Here is a 24,515-nt window from a genome sequence, read left to right on the forward strand (position 1 = left end):
TTTCTGTTGACGATTATACTATTTGCCGTGTTATGCAGGGTACATGTTTCGAGTCCATGGGTGAGAATTGAAATGAAGTAAGTATAAAACATGGTCAGTTTTGCTTTCTGGCACATTTAATCATCCCAGAGGAGATTTCTCACCTGAAAATAAAATTGAGAAGCTTTTTGAGTCCTCTTAAGTACTTCTTGGTTTACTGTGTTATCTCTTGAAATGGTACTTTCAAAGTATTTTAACTTAGAAACAGACTGCAAAAGACTTCCTCCAGGAAAATGTGCCCTTGCTGTTGATAGTCATTTTAACGGTTTTTGTTTTACTGATGTTTAGTCCATATTCTGTAAACCTGACATTCCAGATATTTAGTTTCTCCTCTACTTCTGCTTCATAAGTTCATCTCCTTATTCCCATTTGCTTCCATTTTCTCCTGTAGAATTTTGTCCATAACCATTAGAAACAAAAACAAAAAAAGTGACAACACACTCCGCTGTCTCAGTCCAGTTTCGTTTCTCTACGTCCAGCAATATGGCAGATGATCCAACAGAAATGATATTCTTTGTCTTAGTTTAGGGCTATACTTCATCGTGTTAGGTGCTGGTGTTGGCGAAAGGGAGCAAGTTTTGTGTCAGTACCTGCCCAGTCATGTTGTTGTTATTTTCTTCCGATCAGCTTCGCGAGTATACCAAAGAACTGCGGGAACTGATAGCGGAAGGCGCTGGCGACTCGGACCTGTCGTTGAAAATAGAGCAGCAGATGGCGGACGTGTACCGCATCGTTGGAATCTGCCTGGGCATACCTTCGGAGACGATCACGTGGGAGTACTACGACAAGGCGAAGCAGTACAACTGCGTGGGGCCCATCACGCCTCTAGATTTCTACCTCAAGCACGTGAAACCGTTTTTCAACGTGGATGACAAGGTAATGTAACCAAAATCATTTCAAGACTTAAAATTATAACACAGTGTATTGTTTTATGGCTTGTTTGCATATTACACAATATGTGTGGACTAGCAGAACACAATCATTCTGATAATGGCAACGTATATTTCTGTAAAATGTTTAAAATGTCCATATCTGTTCTATTGAAGTGTCATCCATGTGTTCGCTCATAGCAGAAAATCTATTGTACTGTTATTCGTTAATGTGTTCTAATAATGAATATTAAAGCTCCTACCAGTTTGGCCTATTTAGCTTGCCTGGATATTTATACATTTCAATTTATAAACGCCTGAATTCAAAAACATAATAAAAATCTATGCCAAACTCCCAGCTGTTGGCCAGGTCTGCTTGGAACATAAGCCTCTCCACCACTTCTCTTCCACTCCTTTTATCCACCTGTCTCTTGGTCTTCCTCTCAGTCATTTTTCTGTCATCTCCATTTCATGCATCCTCCTCACTGTCCTTTCCTCATTCTCTTCAAGAGTCCATACCATCCTAGTCTAGGTGCCTCTGTAGTGGCTCTTCCTTTACTAAACCTTCTCATTTCTCATCTTATCCTCCTATCCTGCTTCTCGGAAGTTTCATCTCGCTTGCCTGTATCCTAGTCACGGCTCTCTGCCTCATTACCCAAGTTTCTGCAGCATACGTCCTGTATATCAGTCTTACTTCTCTGAGGGACGTCCTTGCTCCAGACCAGGCTTCTGACACTTTCCAGGAATTTTGCCGGTACTTGAACCTCTATACCTTCCTAAGCTGTTCCCCTATTCTACGTCTCTCCTTCTTTCTAGTTGGGATCACTGTCTCGATGTTTTTGGCATTAAATGTAGTTCCATATTGTTACACCTCATCTTCCCACGCATCTAACTGTTCCTAGATATCCTCTTCCTTTTCTCCCCAAATTAACAAGTCATCTGCAAACATCATCACTTTCATTTTTCCTGGCGCAGTTTTCCCTGGCACTTCTGTCATCATCCATTTTGTTTATTAATTTACACTGTTTGTCCCCACATTGGACCACCAAAATCAACTTTATACAATAAAATCTTCAAAAATTAAGTACATCAAAAATAAGTTCATATTTTAACACTTGATAATTTCTTCTCTTCCCAAAATTTCTTCATTCTAGACGATCTTGCAGACCGTTCTTCTGCCGATATAACATACTGCTTGCGTTTTGAAGTTTTAAGTGATAGTTTTGTATATTTGTTGTTTAGTATCTTCTTCTCTTCTCTTTTTTCAATTTGGTCTGTAGTAATTTTCAATTCATCCAAATCCATTTGTATTTCTTTAAACCAAGTGTTTTTTGTTTTACTATTCCAAAAGAAATCAAAGAGATGTTTTAGGAGTCTAAAATTTGGCAGACGGTATATGTGTCCAGAAAATGCAATCCTCCGTTTTCTCATCGTGTCAGTAATTGATTCACTTTCGTTGTAAATTACTGAATTCCACTGGCCATCAACCTGATGTTTTTTATTGATCATTGTCCGAAGAATTGTTCTATCCACTTTCTGCGGTTTGTCCCTTGTTGCTTCTCATTTGAAGTTATAATGGCGAAATTTAGCATTAATTGAAAGAGTCTGTTTTTTTTGTAACTCAGCCATGTAATTTGTTGTGCTCGTCTCAGTTTTAGAGTTCTGTTATCTATGGATGCTTTTTCATTAGCATTCCAAGTGACAATTTCACCAAGATATTTAAATTTATTTACAACTTTAATGTTCTGAGTATTGTGGAGTGTCAACTTTTTGTTTTCTCAAAAGATATTTTCAACCCATCCTTCACTGCTAATCTCCCTAGTTCCTCCACTCATCCATTACTACAGTGAAGAGCAAAGGTGGCAGAGCACTTCCTTGCCTTAATGCACTCTTTTGCTCGAACCAGGCTCTCCTAATTTCTGTTGACTGTCTCAATGTATGAAGATGTGGAGATTGTCCATTTGTGTTTTCACGTTTGTCCTCATCTCTTTTTCTGTTTCTCCCTCTTCATACACTGGTTTCTATCTTTATGTGACTTTCTCATACTAAAAATAGGGATCACCATTGATCTGCCATTTCTAAAGCCACATATATTGTGGGTTTTTTTTCTGATGGTAATAAAATTGAGGTGAATGTTCTTATTTTGATAATGTTATGGTTGAGGAAGAAGCATTCCATCCAGAGTAAGGGAATGTTTCACATAGATGAATGTCTGTGTTCCAGGTTTGTCTAGTCACAGACCCACGTCCCACCAATAGCTACGGCAAGGCCTACACGGTGGACTGCCTAGGTAACGTGGTCGGCGGGCGGCCGATCGTGTACAACAACCAGCCCGTCGACCTTCTCATGAAGTTGGCAGCGGAGTCCATCAAGAGCGGAGAGCCCGTGTGGTTCGGGTGCGAGGTCAGCAAGAGGTTTGCGGGCAAACAAGGCATTGAAGACCTCAACGTGTAAGTTTTCTCTTTACCCAGAGGTATGAGGGCAGTAATATCATCTGTCATGTTTGTTCTCGTCTGTGATTTAATTTGAGACTTGTTTTATTCCACGGACTGCAGGATTCCCTTCCTTCTCCTGTGTTTGTTCCCTCTTCCTAGTCATTTAACGTGTACATTCATCGTTATAATTTTGTTTCTTCCCTTTTGCTGTGTTTATCTCGCTTCCCACATCAAGACTGAGTGTTGATGCTCACTCTCCTGGTGAAACTGGGAAGCAGAAAAAGGCCTCCTTGTCCACATCACTCAGCCTCTCTTAACCCTTTAAACTCCATTTTAAAAAATAAATTTCAATATTGCTAATAGTCTGATTTATTTCTGCACTTTCATCAAAAAATTGCCTAATTTGTAACACAGTAGATATGTCTATGGGTACAACCACACTGAACGAAACAAACCGCCTGAGGCAAAATGTTTCCGCTGTTTCAAAGAACTCTGTGCACACACTGCAGCAAAGTCAACAGTTGTCAAGATGCTGTCTGGAGAAGAGGATGTAGATGAACACATACCAGTGATGCTTCAGTTGTTGCTCTTTAATTCGAAACCACCATGGAAACTTTGGGTTCATCCTTTAAATGTCAAAAGAATTGAAAGAAATAGGCTAGTGTCCTTGCTAAATGAACTACGAAACAATGAAGATAATGTTCTTAATTGCGCGAGGTGATCCCTGCAACTTTCACCTTTTATTAAGTTTGATTGGGAACGAGATTACAAAACAAGACACGTATTTTCGGAAAAGCGCACTCCCAGAAGAAAAAACTCCTTGTTACATGGGGGTGAGTGAAGCATGTACTGGGGTAAATATGTTCAGTTTATTACTTCTTTTGAAATGAGTACAGTTCAGTGTCATTTGATAAATTGCCGAAGGGTGTATCGGGAGCAGGAGTGATGGGATGGGAAGGGAAAGGCTCGGATAGTGGAAGATTCTATGACAGTTCTTGCTCCTGCAGATACCAGTTCAGAAGTGTCATCACATCTATTCTAAATTACCGCGTTCTTTCATCAGATAAATTTCTCTACATCTTTAACTAACCAAGAGCTGGGTTTTCTGTTGTCTCCAATTATGTCAGTTTTTTGTTCTTGCCTATAGAAAGGCTGTCCCGTGTTGTGTAACATTATAAGCTGCAGTTTGCTTTTTGCGTCTTTGCAAGGGTACAAACAAGTAGCGTCGGCACAACTTCCCCCTGGAGCAGTAGGGTCTGTCACCATGAGGGCTAGTTGTTTGAAGTAAATGGCCTCATTTCACACAGTGTGGTTGTACCATAACAATTCATGTTGAAATGAATGTGTAATTTAGTCAGTAAAGGAATGTTTGTACCTGTACTTCACTAGGGTAAATTCTGGCTCCTTGCCTGAACGGTCAGTGTGCAGAGGGCCGGGCTTCTGTTTAGAATGAACGTTGTTCATTTCTCTATAACTTTTTTTCCTACTTGTTTAACGTCACATAACACATCAAAGGTTTCCGGCGACGGAAGGACGAGAAAGTGCTAGGATTGGGAAGGCAGCACCCATGGCCTTAATTAAGGTTGAGCCCCAGCATTCGCCCGGTGTAAAAATAGGAAACCACGGAAAACCACTTCAGGGCTGCCAACGGTGGGATTGGAACCCACTATCTCCTGAATGTAAGCTCACAGCTGCGCGCCCCTAACCAACTCGCTCGGTTTCTCCATAACTGTCCCCTTCGTCACTGTTGGACACTATATCATCAATGCCTCTATTATCTGCATGCGGAAGGTTTGAGGGGTTAGAGTTATCAGTGGTCACAATATGTTTGTAAAGACTGCTGCCACTCACAATGTAATGTACATAGACCTGGTATGCCGTTTTTTTTTTTTTTGGGGGGGGGATCACATGTAAATTGCTGCTTGTTCTCCGACAATTCGTCTTCACTGCCGGTACGTAAATGGTGCAATTCATCATCGAGGGCATTGAATGGACAGTCATCAGGATGAATTTCATTCATCCTAAAACTTGCTCTCTTTTTTTTAAACTTATGATTGCATCCATAGAGAATCTCTGTTTAAAATTTTAAGGCACCTTGGACTACACCCCAAATTAATAAACATGATAAAATTGACTCTCACCAATACCAAGTCAAAAGTGAAGTTTAGGGGGGAAACATCAGAGACATTTGAAATTAAAACTGGACTACGGCAGGGAGATGGGCTCTCACCACTATTATTTAACTGTGCTCTAGAAATGGTAATGAGGGAATGGTTTAGAAAATGTCCCCCCAAAATAAAGATTGGCCGAAAAATCAAAACAAATTGCCTGGGTTTTGCTGACGATTTAGCATTACTAGCAGTTGACATAAAAGAAGCAAAAACCCAGATATCAGAACTTCAAAACATTGCAAATAAAATTGGCCTCAAAATATCATTTGAAAAAACAGAAATTATGCCCCAAAAACCAACACAGCTAAAAGAAGTCACCATAAATGGTAATAAAATCAAAATAGTAACTCAGTTTAAATATCTTGGAGAAGTAATAACACATAACTTAAATGAAAAAATCTCAATCCAAGTAAGAACAAATAGATTAGCTAAAGCACAAAAATTAACATGGGATATCTACAAAAAGAAATGTCTATCAATAAATACAAAAATAAAACACTACAACACAGTTATAAAACCGGAAGCTACATATGCAGCAGAAACACTCTTTTACCTGAATAAACAATCAAAGACTGACAGACTTCAGAAAATTGAAAGGAGGATTGGAAGAACCTGTATCAACAAAAAATATCAGAAAGATGGACAGTGGCGGTTAATACCTAACAAAGTCGTGTACAAAGAGCTAGAACCCATTACAGATACTATGCGTAAGAGGAGACTGGGATTCTTTGGACATATCATGAGGATGCAGGACTCGAGACTTCTGAAACAACTAGTACAACACAATCTCGTCTCAAAAAATACCACAACAGGATGTAAATGGATCAGAGAAGTAAGAGAGGATCTGAAGGAAATAGGCCTTACAACAGAAGACACCAAAAATAAGATAAAATTGAATACAAAACTCAAGAATACAAACCTCCGCTTTACCCTTACACAAAACAAACCAACAACACGCACATTTTCAACTGAGGAAAGGGCACGAAGATCGGAGCGTCTGAAGAAGTACTGGGAGGACCGCAAAGCCCGAACAATCCCTTCAAAGAGACCTGAACGACGGACTGACTAAAGTGATCCTATGTGGTCATAAAAGAAGAAGAAGAAGAAGAAGAAGAAAAAAAAGCTCTGTATTCATACTTATGGAGGTTAAAACATAACTACTGGAGTATATAATGTAAGAAACACACTGCACTTCAGTAATATATGTTAGAAAATAACATGCCAGTCGGTGCGAATGGCGAGTTCCATTGATGAAAGAAACACTGTACCCACTGTGGGTGGGGGGACAAAGACAAATATACTCCCACTGTATCCCCTGTCCATCGTAAGAGGCGGCTAAAAGGGGTGACAAAGCGATGATTGAATTAGAAAGATGACACTACTTGTAATTAGTACCATCATGAGAGGAACACCATGAGTCACCTTTACTTGTAATTAGTACCATTGTGAGAAACACCACGGGTCCCTGTGATTAGTACACGTATGTGAGGTGCACCATGGTGACACCACAGTGTGTGGAACACTAAGTCTATGTTACTCATGATTAGTACCGCTACCGCTACTGAGAAATACCATGGTTCTACTTTCCTAGCGATAAGTACCATTATGAGGAGCCATTGACCTGGATTTAGACAACGAGCATCATCAATTCAGGATTGTGCTTTGGAAGCAGCCCTTTGGTCATTAATACACTTTCTGGTAAGGTGAGGCATTGCGGGGCAGATCCACTGATTGTTTATTGTCGTCTTTTTGAATTCTAGTCAGTGGATCGATTTTGGAATTATTTTTAAATTTCAGTATTGTGGGTTGGATCTGCTGATTATTTTTAATTCATATTCATCATCACCTGGTTTTGAATTTTGATCAGTGGATGAGCCATTACATTTTGTCTCGTTTCGTACCATCAGGGGCCGATGCCCTAGATGTTAGGCCTCTTTAAACAAGCATCATCATCTAGGAACAATGTGATTGGGAGTAGAGTAAAATCATGCTTCGAAAGGAAAACAGGCTGTTGCTATCCAAGGAGAATAATGTAGGGAGCATTCAACAACCACCAAGTTAATGTCCTAGAGAAATCTCATTATTCGGTAACTCATCACAAGTGTTTTATTTGTCATGTCAATTTTTGTTAAATCTTTTAGCTGAAGATGTTCCCTAATTGGAATGAAACATGTTCTCTGTAGTATTATACTCAGAGACTAAGCTGGATTATGTTATGTAAATAATAAACTAGCTATAAGAAACTGACAAGTATTGGAACATAACCTTAATTGTGTTCAGCCAATACGGGACAAAAATATGAGATTTATAAGCTGATAATGTATTGTTATATGTTTCAGTCACGACTACAAGCTGGTCTTTGGAGTGGACGTTACTCTCGGATTAACAAAAGCGGAGCGCTTGCTTTACGGAGAATCTATGATGACTCATGCAATGGCATTCACTGCAGTGTCAATAGATGTAAGTATTAGAGGAGTCTCATTATTCATACTTTCTGTATACAAGGGCTGTTCAATATATAACGCAACACATTTTATTTCTTAGCCATTTCGGTTTAACAAAACTAGAATTTTGTTTGGGCCACCGTTGAACATTCCCACCTGGAAAATTTATAATGTCCAATAACGGACCATTATATTGGTATTATAAATTTACTCATTCAGGACAAATATTTTAAGTTCCCTATGGGAATCAACATCTATATCATCTGTGGATTTTCTGTCATCAAAAAAATCTTTATTTTTTAAAAGCAATGTACAGTCGCTCCAAAACTGAATGAGTGTACTCTTGATGTCACTAATAATAATAATAATAATAATAATAATAATAATAATAATAATAATAATAATAATAATAATAATATTGGTTTTACGTCCCACTAACCACTTTGATGGCTTTTGGAGATGCCTAAGTGCCAAAATTTTGTCTCGCAGGAGTTCTTTTACGTACTAGTAAATCTACCGACACGGGGCTGATGTATTTGAGCACCTTCAAATACCACCAGACTGAGTTAGGCTTGAACCTGCCAAGTTGGGGTCACAAGGCCATCACCTCAACCGTCTGAGCCACTCAGCCTGTATTCTGTTTTGGAGCGACTGTACATCGACTCTCCGACTCCTGAGTCCACAATCATAACGTACAGTAACTACTGTACATACATGCACAGAGACTGGCAATCGGCATTGGAGACGTCACTTCATACATTATTTTACTACGTAATTTTATGTTGTGTAAAATTATTTAACTTTTACGAGGACGGTTTGAAAGGTTCTCGGAATCACCGCTAGATGTCAGTGCTAGAGCAACGAGGTTCCTGCGTAATAATCACACGTCCTTTGTGAGTGAACACGTGGCGCGTCAGTGCTCTAGCTGCAGGAGTGTGGTAGTGACGACTCTTTGTTGTTGTTCCCCGCGTAGTGATTTGTGACAATGGAAAAAACTGAGATTCGAGCAGTGATTAAATACTTTGTAAAGAAAGGTATGAAAGCAAAGGAAATTCATGCCGACTTTCAGAACACACTGGGGGACTCTGCTCCTTCATTTTCAACTGTTGCCAAGTGGACCAGCGAGTTTAAATTTGGTCGGGAGAGCTTGGATGATGATCCGCGTTGTGGATGGCCAAAAAGTGTTACGACCCCAGAATTTATCGCAAAAGTGCATAAAATGGTCATGAAGGATTGTCGACTGAAAGTGCGGGAGATTGCTGAAGCTGTAGGGATGTCTTCTGAATGGGTATATTATATTTTAACCGAAGAATTGGGTATGAAATAATTATCTGCAAGATTGGTGCCGCGGCTCTTGACATTGGACAATAAACACACCAGATTTTAAAATGTCCGAACAAAGTCTGGCCCGTTTTCAGTGCAACCAACAAGATTTTTTGCACCGTTTTGTGACTACAGATGAAACTTGGGTCCACTATTATACCCCAGAGACAAAAGAGCAGTCAAAGCAGTGGAAACATGCTGATTCACCACCACCAAAGAAAGCAAAGGCAGTGCGTTCGGCCGGAAAGGTCATGGCCTCAGTTTTCTGGGATGCAAAAGGCATTCTGCTGATAGATTATCTTCCTGCTGGCCAAACAATTACGGGGCAATACTGTGCAAACCTCCTAGACCAACTACAGGAAAAGATACGTGAAACAAGGCCTGGTTTGGCAAGGGGAAAAGTCATCTTTCATCAGGACAACGTTCCGCCGCACACAAGTGTTATTGCCATGGCAAAACTTCATGAACTGGGGTACAAATTGTTGCCACATCCACCTTATTCACCTGATTTGGCACCATCAGACTTTCATCTATTCCCCAAGCTGAAAATTTTCCTCGGTGGACGGAGATTTTCTACAAGGGAAGAACTGACAGCCGAATTGGAGAGGTATTTTGCAGGCCTGGAGGAATCTCATTTTCGAGATGGGATCAAGGCATTGGAACATCGCTGGACCAAATGCATTAGTCTACAGGGAGACTATGTTAAAAAATAAAAGCAGTTCCACCGAGGTAAGATACTTAATTCTAGTACATTCCGAGAACTTTTCAAAGCACCTACGTAACTGTCACGAAAGAAGAGGGATGCTATTCAAATTGAACAGTCACAAACTTCAATATCCATTCCATTGTTGATGAATAATGTACTGCAATGTCCCCTGTCCCAGTCCACGGAGTGTAGAGTACGGTATGCTGGTCATTTCTACTTCAGAATGATACCTACAACTTACTTGGTAGCATTTAACATCTCAGAGTACCGTAGTAGATCTTTCATATCGTTCTCTGTCAAGATAAAATATTTTCATCACAAGCTACTGCATCGTAAATATTTCACAATGCACAGGATTCGGAATCCAGCCTAGCGGTCTGTTATAGTCAACCTCCGCTGTTAGTAGACAGGCAGGCTGCATTCTGTACTGTAGTGCAAAGTAAGGAAATGTGAGAGTGACTTATAAAGCTGAACATTTACTTTCCGTTCTAACAGCCGAGAAGTGTTGAGATTGATATCTGCAGCAAAAAGAAAACGTGTAGTTTTAACCATACAAAGTAAAGTTATACAATCGAATGGTTAAAGAGAGGTGAACTAGTCTCAAATTTAGCAGCGGAGTTCAGTGTGGGTGTGACAACAGTGCGGGACCTAATGAAGAATAAAGACAAAGTGTGCAGTTTGCGGCGTGTTCTGACAGTTCACATGGACTCGCTAGAAGAAAAACAATGAAAGAATCATCTTTAAAAGAACTGGATGCTGCGTTATTCAAGTGGTTTCAGCAAAAGAGAGGCAAAGTGGTCCTACGATAACAAGGCAGGCACAAATTTTTCACGAAAAGATGGGACTCTCAGGGTACTCACCAGCGTCCAATGGTTGGCTACAGAGATTTAGGGACACATGGCATTCGAGAATTAAACATCGGTGATAGCAGTGGAGCAGAAAACTTTAGATACGAGTCTAAGCGCATAATTGAGAGATACAATTTTGTTCCGTGTCAAGTGTACAATGCCGATGAAACTGGACTTTATTGGAACAGTAAAACACTAGCAGCTCCTGGTCACAAATCTAATAAAGAGCGTATTACCATCTTTTGCTAGTGGCGACCATAAATTAAAATTAGCTGCTGTTGGTAAAGCAAAAAATCCACGTTCTTTCAAAGGAACAGTGATGAAATATTTCCCAGTAGATTGTCATAACAAATCTGTATGGATGACACGCAATATTTTCAGGACTTGGTTCCCTAATAAGTTCGTTCCAAGATTTCTTGGCGTCCAAAGGCTTGCCATTAAAGGCTGTCCTTTTTCTTGATAATGCACCCTCTCGCGCTGTTGATACAGATTTGAAATCAGAGGACGGAAACATTTTTGTTTCCCATTTGCCACCTAATTTAACTTCATTCATTCAGCCGATGGATCAGGGCGTCATCGCAAACTTTAAGGCGCGTTATAAGCGGGAATCGCTAGGCCTCTTACTTTCCCAAGAAACATCGATGATTGAGTTCTGGAAAAAACACAATCTTAAAGAAGCGCTTTATCTTGCCCAGAAATCATGGGATGTAGTAACCGCTCAGAACATCACGTGATCGTGGAGAAAATTGTATGTTGATATCGAAGAGCTTGCCGACAACAGTAATTCAACAGCTTCATCAAACTTCCATAATACTCTTCAATAGTATAAATTATTTACAATCAACGTTTTATAAAATATATTGTCATCGAAGAAGAACACAACAGCTCTCCAACCTTCACGTCAAAAAAACCATACCAACGTTGAGAATTTCCACCCATCATCATCTCTGCAACTTTCTTTTTACAAATTAGGCCAACTATAAACATCTGGTGAACTTCTTGTCAACGCAATCTTGCCGAATAAATCTAAAATAACCTACGAAATGTTGACCAATAAATATCACGGACATACGCATGCCAACGTCAAGTAACTTTTGCCAAACAATTGGAATGTTTTTCCTTCATATTTTTTATACTAAGCTGTATATTTTGACTTATATCTTTTTACCATATATTTAGCAGTTATTTGACCTACATTTCAAACTTTGACTACGGCTTTAAGCCATCAACTGTCTTTTATAGTCACATGACGCCTTCATTTTTAAATGTACCTCTTATGAATCTACCAGTTTTTATGTATCAATTGTTTGTATTATATATTCTCATTGAACTGATTTCATATGCCTTCCACTATGTATTAGACATCTATTAATGACTACGGCTTTAAGCCGTACAATCTTACGACGTCCTAATTAACAAAGAACTACATATGTGTTTATCATTTTATTAGATCTATAGTTATTTCATTGAACATTTTATATGTACTACCTTTGAATCCACTAGTTTTTAGTATCATTTGAATGTAATGTATATTCTCATAGAACTGATATTTTATGCCTTCCACTATCTATTAGACATCTATTAACGACTACGGCTTCAAGCCACCTTCTCTTACTATAGTAGAATCAAACAAGTCCTATTCAACAAAGAACTACATATGTTTTTATCAATATATTTGATTTTTAGTTACTTCATGAACATGTTTATAACTAACGTAAATCTTACCTCTCTTATAATCATCAAACACATTTTTTAATATCTTTAACCAGATGCCTGGTAAAATAATAAGGTTTTTGATAATGACTGAAGATGCCTCACAGTGAGAGGCGAAACATGTCTCATCTGAATAATGTTTTAAAGTAAATGCCAACTTCTTGTAATGTATTGAATAGGTGGAAATAAACAAAAGATATTATCCTATATACAGTTTATGAAACTTTCAATACGGACGAAAAATGATTTTCATCACTTGTAATAATGTATTTTATGTGCTTTAAAGTCCATAAAAAAAATAGTAGTATGGATTATCCGTTTTTTTTATTGACAATTCACCCCTTCCCGGGCATTAGAAAGGATAATAGAGATATTGCTGTATTTCCGAAATGTATCCAACAAGGTGCATTTACAGTATTCATATAATGCACTTGGATAAATCACTGGCAAACATAACCTCACGCAACGAAAGAAAAAACACACAATTCAAAGATGAGGACAAATTATGCTGGCTTCCCTGCGCAAATGTGTTTTTTTAATTTTTTTTTATTACTGTACTGTTTGCATGGAAAGTGCTTGACACCCTTAAAACATTGTGGCATATCGAACTTTCCTATGGTGAGGAGAGGAAGTCTCTTGCTTCCGTGTGTATTGCAACACAGTACAATCACCCCCCCACCCCCCACCCTTGTACGATTTCCCGGCTGGTACTTCTCTCCTTTAAAACCGTAATTCTGTTTTGGCTCAGCATTAAAAGGAAATAGTGCAGTTTTATTGGCATTGACAATGTTGTTCGATTCATACCAGTTGATTATATGAGCCACGCTTTTTCGCCAACTGTCGGCATCGCCAGTGTTTGCGGATTCTGATTCTCCGCACACAGTCTGCTACGTGATATTGTGGCGTTCCTTACAATGCAGAATACAGAAGAATTACAATTTGACTGTGATTCAGCAAATATGAAGCACACTGTAAACACACCGAAGTGAGTGAAAGTGCGGAAATCTACCCCTTCACGTTCCGGAAGACGTATTCTATCACAATGTAGATAAATTTTGAATTAAAAGTCTGAATTTCGGTAACGGGGCCAACATTGTTCTTCGAATTACAAATTATCCCCATTTGGAATTAAACAATTTAAATAATATGCTGTTGCTGTCAGGTCCGCATAACATTCTGTGTATTCTCTGCACATGGATATTACTAACCATAAGTTCATTAATATCGACCAAGACAGAAAATGTTCAATATTATGGAAAATTGTTTTATCCATCTGGAACAGTTTTTTAATCCTAACTTCAATCTTAATAAAATTTCAGACAAATCAAACATTTTATTTGACCTTTAAAATCCGCTCTCAGCAGCAGTCTTTCGTTCTGCATCCTTCAGCCCCACCTTAGGCACCCTTTCTCTCCTTCTCCCTTTTATATCCCCTTACCCTCCCTATCTAGCTACTCCTATGTATCCATTGCTTACTTCCTCTAGCATGTCAGTGTTTTGTTCTACATCTGTACCATCAGACATAGATACATATTTCACACTCGAGGCGAGTCTTGTGAATAATTTTTCTCTTTTTTCTTTTCTGTTTTTTTTCTTTGTCTTTTTTCTTTTCTGTTTGTTTTCTCTTTTTTCTTTTCTGTTTGTTTTGTTCATTCCAAATTCTGGCCATCATTTCCAGATTTACTTCATTGCCTGAGATCCACTTTGATTTGCCTAATTCAGACAGCATCATATTACGACATGAAAATCACACCCATAACATTTGATGTTATAATCATTCCTACAACATTGTCTTCCTGTTATATACATATGTTTTAGTTATTATATCATCTTCATTTCCCGTTTCCAGCTTCCTGGGTCGGGTTGTGAATAAACGACCTCCATCGCTGCATGTCTCTCCACCACTCTTCTCCTTTTTTAAGTACATCTTCTGGTTTTCCTCCCCTCTTCTCTATGCACTCCCACACTGAATCTGTCCAACTCTTTCGGGGTCTTCCTTGTGGTCTCTTTCCTGTTAACTTCTCTGAAAAAGCTATTTTTGGCACTCTCTCTTCTCCCATTCTCATCATATGGCCATACAACTTTAGCTTTGTTGTTTCTATCCTGTCTTGAAGCTTCAAAATTCTTCTCTTTTTCCTTATCTCTTCATTTCTAATTCTATCCTCTCTGGTCTTGCCTTCAAAACCCCTTAGGAATTTCATCTTCGCTGCCTGTATAATACTCTACTCTCGTTTTGTTGTAGTCCATGATCCAGCTGCATAGGTTAATATGGGTTCATAATAGGTTGAATATAATATTTTCTTACATTTCTTTAGGACATCTTGGTTCCACAAAATACCCCTACACCCTGGTAGAAGCTGCTTGCTTGTAACTTTTTCCAATTTCCTCGGTAATCTTTCCATCTTCTGTGATCACATTTCTCAAATATTTAAACTTTTAACCACTTCCAGAATTTTACCATTCAGTTTTATCTTTCCTCTTCCTTCCTTCCTTCCTTCCTTCCTTCCTTCCCCTTGTCAACACTATTGTTTTACTTTTCTCTGTGCTTACTTTCATCCCAAATTTTTCTATCTCTTGATTCCATACATCTACTTGTTTTTCGGTTTCATCCTCACCCCGTATCACTATATCATCAGCAATTAACATGGCTTCTGTTGCCTCTCTTCCCAATCTCTGTTTAATGTTCTTATGTTTCATCCATGACTATGATGATAGTATGGGGGTAGTACAGACCAGTTTCAACTTTAAACCATTTTGTTTTTCCTGTACTAGTCTTCACATTACTAACACATAGTTTTTATCATTTGCACTTCCACTCTGTTAACTTGGTTTTTCCTTAGTGTGTCCCATACCAACTGTCTGGGCACACTGTCATAAGCTTTCTCAATGTCAATAAAAGTCATCACTATGTGTTTTCCAAACTCCCATCTTTTCTCCATCATTTGTCTTAATGTAAAGATCAGGTCAAACATTGATCTGTCTTTCCTAAAACCATACTGTTCTCCTTCCATTTCTTCTTCTGGCTTCCTCCTCAGACTTCCTTCCAATACTCTCTCAAGTATCTTAGCTACATGGGCAATAAGGGTGATCCCCCTGTAGCTATTACATTCCTTTTTTATCACCTTTTTAAAATATTGGGATCTCTTTCTTCCTCCATATTATTCTATACAACCACTGTAGCCGTATTGGTCCTGCAGCTTTTATCATTTCTGTAGTCGCCTCATCCACTCGTGCTGCTTTACCGCTCTTCATCTTTGTAAGGCTTCTTCTATTTCTGACATCGATATCTCCTTTTCTTGTTCTTCTTCTTTCCCCATTGTTTCTTCTTGCTCCTTCCCATCTACCAGTTCACTGTATTTAATATTTAGCGATTCTGAGAAGTATTCTCCCCATCTTTTAAGTATGTCATCTCTTTGTGTCAATATCTGCCCTGTTTCAGTTTTTACAAATTTTGTATCTTCCCTGTTTTGTAAACTATTATTCACCAAATCATACAAAACCTTTTTACTTCCCTTTATATCCTCTTGTAAAGTTTCTGTGAAAGCTCTTCCGTTTTTCTTCTTGTACTATTTTCTTGCGTACCTTTTTGGCTTTTTTATATTTCTACCAATTCTCTGTACTATTGCTGCCTATCAACTTCCTCCAAGCCATTTGTTTCTCTTTAACTGCTTCCTTTACCCTGCTGTTCCTTTTTCCTCCCTGATAGTCTTCCACAGGTGTTTGCTGCACACTTTACAAATCCATTTCTGAAACATGTCCATTCCTCTTATCATATGAGCTGCTCAATTTTTATTTTGGCTGATGATGGCCACTTAAGTGGCTGAAACTAGTCCCAAGAGTGATGGGATACTATTTACTTGATATATTGCATCGAAGTCCGGCTCCACGGCTAAATGGTTAGCGTGCTGGCCTTTGGTCACAGGGGTCCCGGGTTCGATTTCCGACAGGGTCGGGAATTTTAACCATCATTGGTTAATTTCGCTGGCACTGGGGCTGGGTGTATGTGTTGTCTTCATCATCATTTCATCCTCATCACGATGTGCAGGTCGCCTACGGGTGTCAAATCAAAAGACGTGCACCTGGCAAACCAAACATGTCTTCGGACACTCCTGGCATTAAAAGCCATATGCCGTTTTATTTGTTGTAAGTTTTATGTGTGTCTTCCAATCAGGTGCACAATGAATTGTGCAGAGGGGGCAGGAGGAATGAGAGGCAAGGAAATGCGAGACAACACAAATTCTACATCTCCGTGAAGATGGACTCTCTCCTCATTGCACCCCCAACAAGTTTGTTTATGCTTTGGACAGGTGACATCTTATTAGGTTTTCATTCGTGACATGGGCATTGTAGAATTTTTAAAAAGCTGTGGGAGAAGGATAAGGACAGTGTGATGGCTAGACTGGAACAGGCATATCCCCCAGATTCCTTTGCAGTTCCTTTGCAGTTCATGAGCAGCTGCTGTCTTTTTATTCTCGTTATTCTTTAGATTTTAATTATGTGTGTATGTGTTTCAGGAGGACGGTACACCGACCAAGTTCCGGGTGGAGAACTCGTGGGGCGACGAGCGAGGGGAGAAGGGCTACCTCATAATGAGCAGCGACTGGTTTAAGGAGTTTGTATTCGAAGTGGTCGTAGATCGTAAGTTCGTACCTAAGGATGTCCTAGACGTCTTCGAAATGGAACCCATAGTGCTGCCGGCGTGGGATCCCATGGGGACCCTCGCAAAATAAACCTACTTCTTATGTTGCATATTTTTAAATGGTGAAAGTCCCCAAAACTACACTCCTTAATTCAGGGTACCTTGTGTCCTTCAGATGGAACGACCAAAGGTTTAGTAGATTGTAATTTGTAAAATAATTTTTTTTAATGAGAAATCTTCTTGTATCTGTAATTTTATTGGTGTTGTTGATCTTTTACTGCATCAGCTTCCAGCGTTTCAACTTAATACAGAACTAGTTGTACGTTGCAGCCAGAACGCTGGCAGCGTATTGTTCCAACTTCAAGGCAGAACACTGTAGTGCATCAAGAGTAACAACGAAACTTTGGAACTGTTGTGTGCTTTGCAAAGTTTACCCGCAGCATCTTAAACAAACAGTAAAATAAATAACGCAATGTTCATATGACAGAAAGAAAAGTTATGGACAGTTACAAGAAGACCAGACCAAGGGAGAAGTTATGACTAGGGCAGGTATGCCATGATGACTGGCATATTTACTCGCTTATAAGATCCCCCCTTTCCCCCATTTCCTCTTAAACAGGGAAGGGTATAATAGATAAATATGTGGAAAAATATATAGGTTGGTTTGGTCGGGTTTTAAAGTACAAAATACAAAGTACAAAGTTTGATCTCTATTCCAAAAAAAAATCATTTATCTAAATGACGGATGAAACAAGAATTTATTTGGAACAAAGTAATAAAAAATTAGGGATTTTTTTATTTTGCCTTAAACTGACTCGCCTCTGCAGTAAGACGGCTTGGTCCAGAACAATCAGTTCTTGCGTATGCTGCGTGACGTTATAATGGACATGATAAGCCAGTGAAAAATGAAAATCCACAGCCTGTTTGATTGGGTCAGGAATGGAATGAATGAAGCTTCCATCTAGCGGCGAGGATAGGAATTGTGCCTGTCGCACTCCTCTGGGGCAATGATTAATAAATGACAGATTAAATGAAATGATTGGAGAGCGTTGCTGGAGTACCCGGAGAAAAACCCGTCCCACCTCCTCTGTGACCGGGATTTGAACCACGGAACCCAGCGGTGAGAGCTATGGAGGCTCTTAGACAACCAGTAGCTGTCTGAAATAGATTCATTCTCTCCACAAGCTTAGTCCATTCCAGCCAAACTGTGACAACATGACACTTGGTTCTTGTTTCTGTGAACCACTCGAGCACTTGTACATTGTGCACCTCACGAAATGATTTCCATGTTTTCTTCGCTACTGTTAGTATTTGTTCTTGATTTTTCAGTACCAAATCTTATATGTTTGAAGTCTTAATTACAATTTCCTTGTTTTCTTACATAAAGTCTGTAACAGTCGGTTCGATTGCGGCTGTGTAACCCGATTCATCTTCGTACAGTTGTAACTTCTCGTTTACATGGGACATGTCTGAATCACCTTCGCATTTGCAGGGCACATGTAGAGGATGGAAGAGGAGTGGAGAGGAACATTGTTAGCTGTGATGTAGGTGTAACGGGCACTTGTACTCATGGCTGATTTTGGGCGAATTTAAGAAAAACATTCTTTGATTTTACGTGGATTGCTTTTTTGTCATGACTTTTAAAAACTGAAGAGGATGTTACAGGTTATGCGGTGGTATCCGGTAATATCATCCTCTGGTTTCAGCCACCAGTTACTGGACTCTCCTGGGATGTGTAGGATGTGGTTTTGCTGCCTTTAAAAATCTCTGACCAAAGAATAAACTTGGTAGCTACTCGGCTGCTTTTAGAGATTTGTAAATATTTTTTCATCTGAAGGATTTTAGATACCCTGAAATTTGATTACTGCTATTTATCATTTATTTTTTCAACTGTTATCAAAACCAAAACATGGGCAGTGTGTATGTTTAGTGAACGATGTATTATAATCCAGAGCAGATCCATGTTATTATTATCTTGTGTACATAACGTTGTAGTTAAGGTCTTGTATGGAGCAACTGTTGTTCTCGTTGGGTAGAATCGACTCCAGTAGCTACCTTCCTTCCTCTCCTGTATTCCTGCACACTGGGCCAGACAGAGTCGCTGGATAACTAAATTGCTAAACAAGTCATGTATTCACTCTTGTCATACAAGGAGATGAATTCACAAACAAACTTTCCTGTCATTGGTACTCTACATGCTTTTCTTTATGTGCCACCGATCTTAGTTTTTCTTTTGGTCTTTCCACCAATGCTGTACGTTATATGCAGAAACGTGGAACTTTTTGTACATTGTTAGTACTCTTTGGATCACATAATACCTGCAATTTTTTATAACTTATCTTTCCTTTATTTAAGTGAAGTGATCTTCCACGCTATTCGCCACGACCGGAATAGTGACAAAAACTGAATAATCATTATTAGGGTGCGATGCATACATGGCTAGTTACAAAAGAAATATTAACGAGGTAATAAATACAGATGCACACAAGTTGTCGGCATTAGGACTACCTGGAGTTGCTGCATGTTGGTCACTCCTGCACAAGGGGAAGCTACACCCAACCCTACTGATGTAGAGCTGCTGGTGTAGCTTGGACCAAACTGAATGCTCGAACGCTATGCGAGAGTAGATCACCAGGCTCAAATTAGAGAAGATATTCAGAGTTCAGCTCCCACTGCACAAGTCAGTGCGTTACAGAAGGACCTAAACGAAGATGAGTCTCTTTAAATTTTAGGCTGGGCATTTATTTATTCATTATTTTAATTTTTTTAGCCAACATAGGACTACTTTAGTCACGTTTATGGAGGTTTTTCTTTATTGTCAGCCCAATACTGTTTCATCCTTTCTGAACATAATTTTCTTTCTGCTTCTGGAAACAGTCTTCCTATTCTCTGCTTGTTGATTTTTGTCTGTAGTCTATTGTGTTTATCTTTCAATACCTTGAATGTATTTGTTTTGTATTTTAAATCTTCTGTTGTAATGTGTAACTCTCTCATGTCTTCTTTAAGTTCTGTGATCCATTTACAGAAGAACATCAATAATTCAAAATCTCGCCCAATTCAAAGATGCTCTCGTTCCCGGAAACATGAGGTACGATTTTGGATGTTATTTAAATGGTTTAATTTGAAATATGGATAATTCGTAATTCGAAGAACAATGTCGGTCCCATTACCGAAATTCAGACTTTTAATTCAAAACTGCCTTTACATTTTTAAAAAAATGTATTTTACAGAGTAATTTAAATTCAAAATTTCTCCGCATCATGAAAGAACACACCTTCCATAACGTACAGGGGTAGCTTTCCGCACTTTCAGTCACTTCGGTGTGTCTACATTGTGCTTCATATTTGCTAAGTTTGAGTGAAATCATAATTACTTTGTATTCAGCGTTTTAAGGAATACTGCAATATCACGTAAGAGTTAGTGTGCAGAGAAGCAGGACACTGGTGATGCCGACAGTTGACGGAAAAGCGTGGCTCATATAATCCGTTTGTATGCACCGAACAATATTGTCAATGCCGAAGAAACTGCATTGTTTTCTTTTTAATGCCAAGCCGAAGAAGAGTTTCTGTTTTATAGGGGAGAAGTGCCAGCCGAGAAATCGCACGAGGGTGGGATTCACTGTACTGTGTTGCAATACACATGGAAGCGAGACTTCCTTCCCTCATCATACGAAAGTTCGATAAGCCACGATGTTCTAAGGGCGTCTGGCACTTTCCATGCAAATAAAAGGCATCTAAAAATGCAAACAGTACAGTAACCCAAAAGATAAAGCATTTGCACAGGGGAGCCAGCATAATTGGTCCTTATCTTTGAATTGTGCTTTTTTCCTTTCATTGCGTGAGGTTATGTTTGCCAGTGTTTTTTTTTTTTTTTTTTTTTTTTTTTTTGCAAGTGCATTATTTGAATAATCTAAATGCACGTTGTTAGATTAGATACATTTTGGGAATAGTTCTCTTCAATGGGATTTGAAAGGTTTAAAATGTGAATCAAGGTTAATTGCATGCAGTAACGGGGTTTAGAATATTTTGTGACACCGCAAGGGTTGGCATTTCTGAATTACGAGTTTGTGGTTAATTTAAAATCACGTCATTCGAAGTCCGATTTTTGCGTCCCAATGACTTTGAATTAACAAGGAGTTACTGTAATTTTATTCTCGTTCTTACTCTTCCATAATTTTTCTAGGATTTTTCTATTGATTCTATTTTCTGGTGACTGTATTAGGCTAGGCATATAAGAGGACTTTTTTTTTCAAATAAGTAAGGTATTGGAAAGGAACAAAACCAGTGCCGGTCTTGTCCCGTCAATACTGAAGACGTGTTCAGATGGCCCCACAGCGAGTGTTGATGCCCTCCATACTGGTTAAGCTGAGAAGCAGAAACTCGCTGGAGGCCGAGAAGAGATGGACGTAGAAGAACTGGGATTGGCGAATAGAGAGCACACATCATGTGGAGATTGTTGTCGTCTCCTTCCCCCACACACCGACCTGGTGTTCCTATCTTCTCCATACAACTTGATTTGACGTAAAAGACATTCGGGCCAATAATCGTGCACACACATACTTTAACACTTGGGGAGAAAATAGGTTCTTGCCAAGTATCTAGTCACATCATCTACAAAAGCTTGTTCTCTTGTGTGAACTGTCGTGTTTCTTGTGTACATAGGCTGCTGATATTCTTGACATTTCGCAAAGAACTCTGGTTTGCACTCTACTGATGATACCAAAGGGTTAGACTTATTGGGGTCCAGCGACACCCTGAACTAATGAAGTCGATTCTACCACAGCTCTTTTTATAATCCTTATTTGATCTAATGTACCTTTATTTATTTATAACATACAAAAGGTGCAATTTTATCTTTGTACTTTGCTAGTTTTTTAACGATGTAAAGAATATTGTAATACATTTTACCCTCAAGTGCTGTTTCTTTTTTGTGCATCTCTTGTTTTTTAAAGACCGTTGTGGACTGGATGTTCTCTGATGTAGTAAGAATGGTTTTGTGACAGTTGTCAGACGAGGTACAGTGGACTCTCCATCCCAGTTAATCTACGGTGTTAACACGAGTAAACGTGTTGTAAAATACTGTCTTCCTTGGCCGGATTGATCCTTTTTGGCAGAGAAGGGCTGATGACACTTGTAACGTGGTACTTTGTTTACAAGTTGAATGGAACTCTTTCAGCTAACGTAACACAGTAACTAATAATAATAATAATAATAATATTCATCATCATATGGCCTCGGCTTCCATGTGTTGTCCAGTAACCACCAGAGATCCTAATGAACGTAGGTTTTTGAGGTTCGTTGTATTAAACTAAAGAAATAAATATGCAAACCAGTTTAAATCCACAACTAGACAACTAAGCCGAGCTTTCTGCTAAATTACGTTGGCCTTCATCAGGGCATGTGAAGGTTTGCCTCCGACACTGAGCAAAGAAATTCTTCGAAGGAGCGTGCAAGTCACGACCGTACTATCCACGGCCCGCTACTAACTGGACTCGGGGATCGTCGTGCTGTGGTGGTTTCAAGGGAAGTTACTGATTCACTGCTCTCTGTCGACTGTTTGAGTGCGTCGTGCTTTGCCGTGGTGGTGTTATGCATGTATTTCTGAAGTACACTTCTCCATGAATTTGATAACTTGAAACAGTCTTCCCTTACATGTCGAGCTTAGAAGTCTTTAGCAGGTGCGATGGCCTTTGCCTGGTCAAAGAGTATTTCATGGTCTGTACTGTGGGAATGTTCTGCTATGGCAGACTTGCAGCATGCAAGAGCGACATTCTTCACTGACCTGATGTGTTCTTTCACCCTGTTAACAAGCCTTTTCATCACGCCAACGTATGAGCAACAACATGGAACGTCATAGTCGCCTGGTGTTTCAAGAGGTGGTTCTTTGACTGGTCGAAACAGGGATTTGAGCTTCTGGTCTGTGGTGAAAACTGGAATTATATTGTACTCCCTAAGAATGCGCCCTTTTCTGTCAGTTATACCTGCCACATAAGGAATAGTCCTGGTTTGTACTATCCCTGTTAGGCTCCCTGATCTTCACAGCTTATACCATGTACGACATGGAGTGCCAATGGACTTTTTTCCTCGGTAATTCTTTCACCATAAGACTATTTCTTGCTCGGTATTACTGGCTGTATGCTATGCTAGTTTATATGGGGAACATCACATTTTGTAGTTCTTGACGAAATTTACAAAACGGTCCAAGATGGTAGATAACTCGCTATGGTTACAGTTTTTTACGGTTTCGTCAAACAGTAAAGTGTTGGGACCAATACCATAAAAATGTGAAAATGAACCACAGGATAAGCAGCAAAATTTAATAACAATGTACAATTTATGCTGTAATACATATTTTCAATCAGTGGAATATATCTAAGAAAATAACGTTGTGACAAAACATTGACCCTGTATTGTGCTGAAAGTCTTCTCTGAGTTTCTGTTCCTGGTGCACCTTTAGACCACAAAAAACAGATTACGGAATGCTGTTCTTCCTTGGTGGAAACAGAGAGTGGCACGGCCATTTTTATGTCACAACAGCGCAAGCTGTATTGATCTGACAAGGCTGCCATCTAGCGGCTGGTGAGCACACAACGCTATAGAGCCAACCTATTGCAGATGCTTATTGACTTGCCTATGAATCGTCATTCTTTTATCATGGCTGTCCTTCCTGCCACTTTTGGATGATGGGCTGTAAATCTTGTTTAAATGATTGCCTTTGCTGGCTGCTAATCCACCAGGTAGCTCTGAATGCTACCCAAAGTCATAGTGCCTGCTCTAGGACTTAACAGTGTTACGGAAGAGTAGAACAGGAACGTGCTCAGCGGGCAAGACCAATGGACAGATGATTGTCCACATTTCAGTTCTTACGCATGTAAAGTTAGCAAACAGGGGAGTCCACTGTAGCTGTATTTGTGACTTGCAGCTTGGATGTGTTCTGGACTTTGACAAGGCTTACTGTGAAACTAAAAGGTATGAAACTCTACCTGAAGACAAGTAAATGATCTGAGAGAGAGAGTGTGTCTTGGTTTGTCTTACCCTTCCCATCCTACAGGACCAGCCAGTAGTGTAAGAACAAGAGGAATGAATATACAGGTAAGATCATTTATAGAGACTTTTATTTCTCATACTAGCACGTTGTATAGTTGGTAATGGCGAGGTAGGCAGGCAGTGACTTGTGCTCTAGGTTTTCACGATTTTATGGTGGATATAGTGATGTTTGGCTGAAAAGGATGTAATTATTTCAAACTGTAAGTACTCATGTTTAAACTGACATAAAAACATTTCAATTGTAGCTCAACTAAGTGCTGTAAATCAGTTTTTAAACTGTAG

General features: G+C 39.3%; 1 protein-coding gene across 3 annotated transcripts in view; it reads left to right on the forward strand.

Annotated features, from left to right (window-relative positions):
- Positions 1–24,198, forward strand: part of LOC136886321 (bleomycin hydrolase) — a 63,677-nt gene extending 39,479 nt beyond the window's left edge. For all 3 annotated transcript variants that reach the window (XM_067159055.2, XM_067159053.2, XM_067159054.2), the window contains 4 exons: positions 667–915; positions 3,132–3,358; positions 7,854–7,974; positions 17,063–24,198. In XM_067159055.2, the coding sequence (XP_067015156.2) occupies positions 667–915; positions 3,132–3,358; positions 7,854–7,974; positions 17,063–17,278 (813 nt within the window). In that variant the 3' untranslated portion in view covers positions 17,279–24,198. The remainder of the gene's footprint in view (positions 1–666; positions 916–3,131; positions 3,359–7,853; positions 7,975–17,062) is intronic.
- The last annotated feature ends 317 nt before the right edge of the window (positions 24,199–24,515 follow it).

Source organism: Anabrus simplex, chromosome X (assembly GCF_040414725.1).
Source record: "Anabrus simplex isolate iqAnaSimp1 chromosome X, ASM4041472v1, whole genome shotgun sequence".
Classification (NCBI taxonomy): domain Eukaryota; kingdom Metazoa; phylum Arthropoda; class Insecta; order Orthoptera; family Tettigoniidae; genus Anabrus; species Anabrus simplex.